The sequence below is a fragment of the Onychomys torridus genome, chromosome 15 (genome assembly GCF_903995425.1).
Source record: "Onychomys torridus chromosome 15, mOncTor1.1, whole genome shotgun sequence".
Taxonomy (NCBI): Eukaryota; Metazoa; Chordata; class Mammalia; order Rodentia; family Cricetidae; genus Onychomys; species Onychomys torridus.
The window spans coordinates 35,949,080-35,959,810 of NC_050457.1; the positions used below are offsets into that span (position 1 = coordinate 35,949,080).

A 10,731-nucleotide genomic window follows, 5' to 3' on the forward strand; every position below is an offset into this window, starting at 1 on the left:
AAGTGTAATGTTCTCCATCTTCACGCATTGCAGATGCGGTCGGGGAACTGTACTAGACTCTTACACTTAAAAAACACCCTACAGGGGCAGGCCTTCCCGCTATCCCCTAGTGATCCTTGAACTTAATTTTAACAATTATACCTGTAAAATTTTATAGTTTACAAAACCTCAGTTATCCAAGTTTGAATTTTTAATGTTTCCAAGGCTTTTTTTTTTTTTTTGTCTTTTTAATGCTAGGCCTGCTGTAAGTATGAAATATTCAGTATTATTTATAGCCTATTTATAGCTTACACAACAATATTAATTTGGAAACTGGAAATACAGACTGATTCGGACTTCTTAGTTTATTTTATTATTTATCTGCACTTGAGCTGGTTATAGAGACTTGCAGAGGTGAGTGATCCCACTCCTGAAAATCACTGAAAAGTTTCAAAGATGCACTAACGCTTAGAATTTTCTATTTAAAAAAGTCAGAATAGAGGGCCTGGAGAGATAGCTCAGTGGTTAAAAAGTTGGAATATGCCCAACGTAATCATTCATTTTTCTTTCTTCCCAGCACAATTTTAGCTCCAAAGATCAAATGTATTCTGATGGCAATTTCACTGATGTGAGTGTTGTGGAAATAGAGGCGAACAACAAAAAGCCTTGCCCGGACGATCTGAAGTCATTGGACCTGTTCAAGAAGGAAAAAATAAGCACAGAAGGTCACAGCAGCGGCATTGGGGGGTCTTCATGCATGTCGTCCTCCAGGCCCAGCATCTCCAGCAACGAGGAAACCGGATCTGCTCAGAACACGGCGGGCACCGTGCAGTACTCGACCGTGGTGCACAGCGGCTACCGGCACCAGGTCCCGTCCGTGCAAGTCTTCTCCAGGTCTGAGTCCACCCAGCCCCTGCTGGACTCCGAGGAGCGGCCGGACGATCTGCAGTTGGCGGATAACGTGGACAGCGGTGAGGAGATTTTGCCCAGGCAGCAGTATTTCAAACAGAACTGCAGTCAGCCTGAAGCCAGTCCAGATATTTCACATTTTGAAAGGTCGAACCAAGTTTCGTCGGGCGGTGAGGAGGATTTTGTCAGGCTCAAACAGCAGCGGGTCTCAGATCACATTTCCCAGCCCTGCGGGCCTGAGCAGCGGAGGCTGTTTCAGGAGGGCCGTGCAGCAGATGCTCTTGGTGCAGGGACTGATGGACAGGTAGAGCCATTTGAACCAGTTGGAATGGAGACAGCGATGGATGAAGAAATTCCTAAGAGTTACTTGCCACAGACTGTAAGACAAGGTGGCTACATGCCACAGTGAGAGACTGGCCTGCACAGCCTCAGCAGGTCCTGTGAAGGAAAGCTGAAATCCTCGTCTGGGACTTCACTCCTGAAGATTATCATTGCCACCGAGGTCAAAGTCACAAGGGGCATCTCCATTCCAGACGTCTGGGATTCTCCTTCGAGCACTACATGAACTGACTTCATCCTCTGATTAGCTGAAGGACTGTTTCGGCGGGATGTTTGCACTGAAGAAAACAAAGTGTGTCTGAGCTTTAGAAAGCTTGTATTGCTCTATAGAAAGCAGAATTCTAATGAGCTGAGGCATAGTCCAATGTGCTGATTTAATAAGACTAGTCATCCAGATGCCAGGAGCAAAGGTCTAGATCCTCTTCAGCCAACAGCATCATTTAAAAGTGCCATGGGGCAGACTGTCCAGATGTTGTCATTTGGCACAAGAACTAGCGAGGACAGGTTCATTTCTGGTTCTACAGTTAGAGAACATTGGCTTTCTCCCTCTGTTTTTATGGGTGTTGCCAATTGTTACTGAAGAAAAGGATGAACTTTAAAAATGAGCAACATAGAAGTTCCCGTTTTCTTCCTATTACCCCAAACCTCTCAAAACTGCTCATTGATAATAACCTCTCTAAAGTGAATTTCACCAACCTGGATAGGGTGCTGATAGGGCTAGCCGGGAGCTCCGTGAACCAGCTCAAGCATTTATAGAATCGCTGTGTAAGCTGCTGACAGTTTTCTGAATGCACACAAACACCAGGACAGATGATTCCAAAGGTCGGTTGAGGAAGCACTTTATACAGTGTATTCAGCTCAAAATTATTTTACCTGAGTTCACCTTGTTTTTATTTTCAAGAATAGCAAGGTGTTTACTAAAGGAGAGCATTCACCACAGCCCCAAACAGAACCCCAGAACACAAGCCATCTTAATGGCCGCCACAGTGGCTGAGGGCCTTGTCATATGGAGCTGAAGAAGCTGTAGAGTTTTGTAAAGTTTGCTGGGTGGGGATTGAACCCATGGCCTTGTACATGCTAGACACTCTACCACTGAGCTCCCCACCCACACATCTTATTATGTTGTTTAGGCTCAAGTGATCCTCCTGTCCCAGCTTCCTGAGTATCTGGGACTTGGGGTGTGTGCCGCCACACCCAACAAGAGATGGCATTTCATCTGCCGTTGCTGAGGTAGAGTTTTACCTGTGACTTAAGAGTATCTTAAACCTAGTCCTTCTGGTTGCTTTGTGGAGGGACAATCCGGGCAATCCAGGGTTTAGGACTAAAGCCCTTAATGTACTTGTGCCTGACTTGCCAGTGTGACCTGGCCAGGGGCTAAAGGTAGAAGTTGAGTGGACAAGAAGGGGCTTCTCCGTTAGTGGCTGATCACCGCTAAGTGTGCTCACAGGAGAAGCTGTGACGTTTCAGAGCATGGGCACACTTAGGTAGTTCAAATGAAAGGCCATGAAAAACGATACTCGTTAAGTTGGATGCAGTTTTACCTTTTACTCTTGGAATGTTGTTTTAGATTTGCTGATACATGTTATCATTTCTATTTTTATAATGGCTAATACTTTTCCAAGTCCATTCATGTGTGTAGTCCTGTGAGACGGTAGACACTTTCCTTCTCATACGGTCAGTTGCCCACTTGGCAAAACCAACCTGAAACTGAGAAAATGGCAGAATTGAAAGTAGATGATGAAAAGTCAGGGGCAGAGAGGTCAGGTAGGGTCAAAGAGACCAGAATTCACACTACAGGGCAGTGGCATCATCACATTCAAGCTGGACCTCAAAGCCTGGTCCAGATCAAGACTGAATTTTCTATGTATGTATGTCAAGAAATTAACACTTGTAAATGTTTCATTTTCTCACAGAGGTAGTCTAGTCATGTTGCTGTATTCATGTTTAGCTGTAACCTTCCTCACATTGAGTAGTGATGCTGTGAAGTAGTGTGACGTCCGCTTCACAGTAGTGGGGGTAGGGGGTGGGGGCGGTTATCCATTGTGAGTTCATGAATGAGCATGAGAGACCATTGAAGAAAGAACCTCAATGAAGCAAGTTTGCATGTTGGATCCCATACAGAACATGTCCCAGTGAGCCAGTGCCCTCACCAACGGAGATGGTAGTGTGACCACTGCTTGAAAACTCATCCAGGGAATGTATAATGGATCAGCTTTGCCCTGAGAGAGAGAAACCAATCCTAAAACTCGTCTTCAATACAGACTTTGCTGCAGCATGTTTTAGGATAATCTGGATGCATGTGCCTTGTATTTTAGGTAGGCAAAGAAACTGCTCTGGCTTCTTTGTGTAAAACCAGTCTAATAAAGCTAGTGTGTAGTTACCCTTTAATTCTTTCACGTGTACAGTGTAGTTTAAAATAAGGCACATCAGAAAACAGCCTCTCTGGTGGCCGAAACTCATTCACTACTTCTAAAGCAGTTGCCTCAGGATTCAGAGGAAAAGTCAACATAGGTTCCACATCCTACCATTGTCTTGTAAAGGTTTAATGTGGAATCACTATTACAAAACTATACAATTTCAAACTTTTACCTACTCAAACAGAAAACCTTTTAAAAGCCTGAGTCGGCATTCAGGAACACAAGTAAGCAGACACAGGGAAGTGTGCAAACCCCACCTGGTTCTCCGGTCTACTCAGTTCATTCAGTTTCTGCAGAATGCCTGGGTGTGTGTTCGTCAGCTCATCCGGGGACCGGAGTTCTTAGAGTGAAGTTGGAGGTTGTTGAAGTGTTTATGGACACTGTTGAAGCTCATGTTTAAAATAGGATGGCTCAGGTACCTTCAAACAGTAAATGCTATTCTTACAGCAGTCTCTTTTTCTACCCACATAAGTAGTGAAACCATGGCATAGATTTAGACCTAATAATCAGGATTCCCGTTTGCTACAGACATGTATTAACTAAGTAGAACAAAGCATCAGTCTGTCCTGTTACGTTCATTCTCCCGTTTCACGTTACTGAGTTTGTTTTAAAAGCAAGTTCTTAACCCATCTGTTTAGTAAAGACTTTAGGAAGATGAGTAAAATCAGCAAGCCACAAAAAATGTAAAGGTCAGTTACTAAAAATAACCTCTTAGGCTAGCTTTCTACTGCACGTCGTTACTGTTAGATTATCTTGCCCAGGTAAGATTACTTTTAAAATCTGCCTTCCTATAAATTAGAAAACACACAGCCATAAAATGTCTATTTAGGGCTAACATAAAATGGTCACTGTGGACTGCAAAGGTGTAAACCAGCAGACCCACACCTGCCCACTCTGGGGCCTGGGCACCGTTTTCTCTTCAGGTTACTCATAATTCATATGTCAACAACATTTTTCAAACCAGCTGTACTATCTCTTGGATTCCTGGTTTGTTTTCCTGTCACAGGGAGATTAGCGTATGCTCAAGGCATCAAAGATAAAAGAACAGCTCCAGGTGAGCCCCTGGAATCCTCATTTGCTCCATACTTTTTGCAGCCTGTGAGCCCCACAAACTGGTTAGTTTTTTATTAACCTGTTGTCAGTACCGCTGGTGGATCAGGATGGAGATACACTAGGCCAATTCAGTAGAGGTTTTCAGTCCTGCTATGACCAGCTTGGTTGGGTATCTACAGGCTGCAAATGCTGTTCATGAATAGTGGAAGGTGACGTGCCAGAAACAGGGATGTCACAGAGGTGAGTCTTGGACAACTGTAGCCTTACTGTCTGTGTGTAGTATACTCTCAAAGCAAGTGCTCTTTGCCAGCCCAGTGGCAGGAGGCATTAGGTATGGCTCCTCCTTATGTCTTTATCTTAGCTGCACTTCATGTGAGCTCAGTTCTTTCAAGTCTCCCTGCTGTCTCAGCACCCCACCTCCACCACCCTGGAGCTTCATTTGGAAAGCTGGTGCGTGTATTACCTCTGTAGTGAACTGCACGTGCTGAGTATAACCAAAGCTATCATTTTATGTTGACTTACCATCAGTGTCTTACTATATCAGCTCTAATCCTTTAAGTAAATTTAAGGAAGAAATTGTCTTTTTTTTTTTTTTTTCTGTGTGTGGTCACCACTATCTGACTGTCATGCATAATGTTTTGGTATGAGTACTGGTGTTGGTTAATATGGGTCTTTGTATAGATGTTTTGTGAAGGTTCTATGACTTTTTCAATGCTATTTTGGCATAATGGAATAAGTGTTAAAATAAGCTGATACACTGTGTTGGCCTCAGTAGCAGAAGACCTGACAGTCAGTTACACTTTTCAGATTTACTGCATAAATTCTGGAACTCCAACATCCTTATTCCCAGTGGATGATCCCCTATGCATTTGCTCAGGGACCAAATATAGAGGTGCTGCGCCACCTTGTGGCCGGTCCATGTTGGTGCAGTCTCCACATTTGCCTCTACATGAAACCAAGTCAGCAATTATAAGGAAAGGGCTAAAAACACAGTGGGCCAAAACCTACAAATTAGCCAAGGAGTAAACATCACTCCTCCAAGGCTATCCTCAAATTTATACAAAAACCTTCAGTTTGGAGTGTTTAAGTCCCACTTTCACTAGAGGTCTAAGAGGCACAGCCTGCCTTCTAATGTACTACTTATACGTGTATATGTGAGTAAAAGTACTTCCTGCTTTCAGAGGGATCAATTGGTTCTCATCTTACTGAGGCTTGCTTACCTTTCTATTGGTCCAGGTTTTCTTAGAGGAATGTATAAAAATCCTTCCACAAACTACATGTGTGCACTTCCGTACAGAAGGCTCCGTGTGGGTGCCGGCGTTTAGGTTGGGCTCTCCCCCACTGCAGGAGGGGGAGATATTCTGAGTCCTCCAGTTATTGACTCTGAGACGGCATTCTAGCATTTGAGGGATAAACAGACCAAAGGAGACAAAGTCGGAAATTGGGAGCCATCGGGGAATATTTGATTTGGGCGACGTCCGAAGCGGGCTGATAGGAAAGTGAAAAAGCAAAAACATCAGGCGGCATGACTGGCAGAGCAAGAGATGGGGGCGCAAAAGAGCTGTAACCCATTTCTGAGGCCGTGAACCCATCTAAACAGCCTCCCAGCGGCAACTAAGGAGGCCCCACCTCTGCTCCCTAGGGCAGCACCCAGGGAGGTCTTGGTGTCAGGGCCCCTGCTGGCCCGCCAATGCTGTCCATAATAAGATCTCAAGAGGGTGGAGCCAGCGGCAAAGCCCACAGTATGCACTTGCCAGAGTGTCTTCACTCAGCCACTGATGGCAAGGAGCTGAAAAACAGCCCCTTTCCTTTCAGGGAGATTACAATTACCCACACACACCAAGAGGGGGCAGGAAAATCCATGTTCCCAGTAACAACTGGTCCACAGCCTCCTAGTCCAGCCCTTTCTAGTCAGAGACCTATCCAGAAGCGCAAAGCCATGCTTAGGCAGAGTTGGTGCTTTGGAGGGCGCGGTGCAGCCTCTTAGACACTCCGACTTGACATGGTAACCAAACCACCCCTGTTGTTCACAGAGCACCTGGTGCATGCCAAACCCAGCTCTGTACTGTCAACACGAGGTTGACTCTCCCAGTCACTATCTCCCACTTCACAGATCAAAGCAGACGGAGCTCAGGAAATCCTCAAGCCATAGGTGAGTAGGCAGCAAATGTGAGTCGCAAATCTGGGTGACCCTCAACACTTATGTTCTGCCTTAAACACTGGGGATGCCCATCCAGAGCCTGGGACAAGGCCTGCTAAAACGGTCTCTGAAGAGGCGCTGTGTGAATCACTCATCTGAGCCCGGGAGGCCCGCCTGGGTCTCTTGCTCACCTTCTCCAGAGCAGAGTTGCAAAGCTGGCTGGAGCTGACTACCCCATGGGAACAGTCTCAGCAAACTGGCAATGTCCAGCCCATTGCCTAGGGTAGACGTGCTCAGAGGAGAATATCACTTCAAGGTCATCCATGTGGGATCAGGCAGGAACTGTCCCTGTTCAGGGGTCTCTCCATCCTACCAAACTTCTCTCGCTCCCTTACCAGTTCCAGCTGGGGGCAGGCCCTTAAGTCACTGCGCCGGTACTTGTCTCCTGATTTGTTTCTGAGGAACTTAAGATACCACCCCTGCCCTCACTTCTCCAAAATCAGCATCCTGATTGGTGACGGTCCTCTGTGAAGTGACCGTGGTCCGGTGAGCAAAAGGTGGGACCCAGGTGATGGTTAGTTATGGAATCATCCAAAGTGACAGACTGATTGAACCCCAGTTCAAACACCCAGGGCTCATGGCATGGCCTGTCACATTTAACACCCAGTGGGCTGCTTTGGAGAACTGGCCAGATCCTGTCAGCATGGAAGCTACCTTCCTGCTTGTACACCTGGCACAGTTGAACCCTGACCCACACTTTCCACCTGAAACCATCTGCCTCCAAGGAAATAGCAATCCCCCCTTTTTACCATGAACCATGTCTAGGTGATGGTGGGCACCAAAGTGATTTGTGGTTAAACATTAGTTGGGTGTGTTCATTTAAACACTCAGTCAGTACCTGTCTGTGCACCTGGTACAAGAGGCCAGATCCAAGGCTATCGAGTTCTTCAGGAACCTACAAAAATATACTTAGCCTAAATAAAGAACTATTGCCAACAAGCCAAAAGAATTATGAAATTGAAATAAAAGAATGTTTGATTAAGTGTGTAATAAAACATAATGTCAGCATCATTCTCTTGGAATTCATAGAAATGTTATTCATTTGTAAATGTGATTAGAATTGATGGCTATTTTGTTCAATTGACAGGAGTCCTAAGCTAGTTTGGTGGTTTATACCTGTAATCACAGGATGTGGGACACAAACCTCAGGAGAGCAAGTTCATGGCGAGTTCAGCAGCATGAACTGTCTCCAAAAAAATGTTAAAAAGTCATTCCTAAGAAGTCATGAATAGTTTCAGCCCTTCCTAGGTAGAGACCCACCCAATACTTTCAAAAACAACACATTAAAACCTTTAAAAAATGTCTGTCTTTCTTGATCAGAACTTGGATGGTCCTTGTTATGACATTTGAGGATGTAATACATTTTTTAAAAATTTTTCCAACACACACTAAAGTTCTGAGAATATTACAAGTAGGAACAATTTCTTACGAATAGAATATTTTAGTGGTAAAATCATTACTCACTTTTGATGATTTTTATTCACATTAAAAACCAGACCTCAGGGGTTGAGGATTTAGCTCAGTGGTAGAGTGCTTGCCTAGCAAGCACAAGGCCCTGGGTTCGATCCTCAGCTCAATAAATAGATAGATAGATAGATAGATAGATAGATAGATAGATAGATAGATAGATAAATAATAAATAATAATACCAGAGCTCATACGAAAACTCGGGATAAAATAATATAGAATATTTGCCCAGAAAAAAAATTACACAGTATTTCAGAAACCAAAAGTAAAATGGAAAATGGAGCTCAGTAATTGTATGAGAAGATTCTGATTTTAAAATATAACACATGGATTTGCTCCTTTTACTAATACATTTTGTTCATTGACTTATTTTTTTTTCCAAGTTATAGCCTGGAGCTCACTGTGTAGACTAGGGCAGCCTCAAACTCAGAGATCGACCTGCCTCTGTCTTCTAAGTGCTAGGATTAAAGGCATATGTCACCAAACCCAGTAAACAGTTTTTGACAGTATGTGGACCTGGGGGGGTGGGGGGGGGGGGTGGGCCGCAGGACAGCTTTAAAACATGCTAAGCCAGCTCCACCCACTTTCACTAAGCAGCAAGCCTGATGGACAGGCCAGCAGCCAATCAGAGTTCACCGCATTCTCCAGTGGGTTACAGAAGGGCGGTTCCTGTGGACCCCTGAGAGGTGTCCTGCTGCACTCTCAAATCACAGGCTGTACCAGTGGCTTGTCCTGCTTTCATCCATGGAGGGTGCCTTCCTTGTGCTACTGTGTCCTGAGGGGAAAAGTCATCTTAGGCGATGAGACAGAGCAAACCTTCAGCCTCACATTCACTAGCTCGCTGGTAAGAACAAGTTAAATTGGGTACCAGCCACACAGTGAAGCTGTCTGATTCTGATGTGAAGAAGGCAAGGGATTGTGGGGGACCCGCCCACCTTTTCCCCCAGGGTACTCTTGAGGAGTGAGGGATAAGAGATTTAGATAGAAATATAGAGGGGAGAGAGAAACAGATAGAAATATAGGATAGCCTCAGGAGGGCCTGGATCCTTATCCATTGGCCCCTTTCTGTCTCTGACAAAGGGCTTTTTAAAGGAATGCCAAGGGCTGGAGCAAAAGATCTCCCTCCCCCCAGACCCTTCCAAACGCCTGGTAACCATGTATGAGGTCAGTCCATCCCCGTATTCAGTCCTGCTGGGTAAAGAAGCTCAGATCTCACTAGGAAACCTCTGTGGGCTCCCACAAGGGATGTCTCTGGGGTTGGCTCTCTATGACATGACTATATGTTTCATGAATTTTCCTAGGGAGTTTATTTATATTCACCCCAAATAGAGAAGGCAATGAGAGACCAAAGAAACAGTTCCACCCAAGTCCAGTTTGATGAACCAATGTGTAGCAGGAATCTTAAAGGTACTTATTAATAAAAATCAATCCTGGACCAGTTATTGGGGTGAATGCTGGAAGATCAGAGAAGTAGAACAAGCCACAGCTACCTCACCTGGCCAACTTCTCAGCTGATCCTGTTTCCTCAGACTGGAAGTCTCTGAGTCCTCATATCCTAATGGATCTCAGCTGAACTGTGCTGCTCAAAGCCTAAAAGCTTAACCAGCCAAATGCTTCTAGTTTCTGGTCTTCACGCCTTATATATCTTTCTGCTTTCTGCCATCACTCCCTGGGATTAAAGGCGTGAGTCTCCATGCTTGGCTGTATCCTTGAACAGATGGATTTCTGCCTCTGGAATGCTAGGGTTAAAGGCGTGTGCTACCACTGCCTATCCTCATGTTTAATATTGTGGCTGTTCTGTCTCTGACCCCAGATAAGTTTATTAGGATGAACAATATTTTGGGGAACACAATACCACCACATTTCCCCTTTTTGTCTAAAATTTTTAAAGCTTATAACTAATACAAGAAAAACTATCCAATAAGTATATACAATACAGTCAAGAATTACATTAACAATGTCTAGTCCAGTAACATTTGATAAACTCAGACAAAAAAATTTTCATTACTTATCCTATTTAAAACAAGTAGTTCCTTTTTAAAAGTATTTTTCTTTTCATAATAGATTCAGTGATCTACCTTTTGTCATTTTTATATCTTCCATTTTTTCTTTTTACAGTAGATTCAGTGATCTACCCATTTATCCTATTATTCTTTATCTTTTTTCTCAGAGGAGATTCATATTTACCTCATATCTATATTCTCTTTTATCTTTTTTAAAAAACAAAAACTCTGAATCTAATCTCCTTGTTCAGCTTTTTTCCTGACCAATAACAATTAACTTGTAACCAACCATCATAAACAATGACAGTATCCATACTCATTAAATGACCGAAAACCTCCCATTCCACCTCTTTAGGAATATGGG

The 10,731-nt window shown here is 44.1% G+C and overlaps 1 protein-coding gene across 2 annotated transcripts in view; it reads left to right on the plus strand.

Moving 5' to 3' along the window:
* Il6st (interleukin 6 signal transducer) overlaps positions 1-5,275 on the plus strand; it is a 41,451-nt gene extending 36,176 nt beyond the window's left edge. For both annotated transcript variants that reach the window (XM_036206963.1, XM_036206962.1), the window contains one exon: positions 557-5,275. In XM_036206963.1, the coding sequence (XP_036062856.1) occupies positions 557-1,297 (741 nt within the window). In that variant the 3' untranslated portion in view covers positions 1,298-5,275. The remainder of the gene's footprint in view (positions 1-556) is intronic.
* The last annotated feature ends 5,456 nt before the right edge of the window (positions 5,276-10,731 follow it).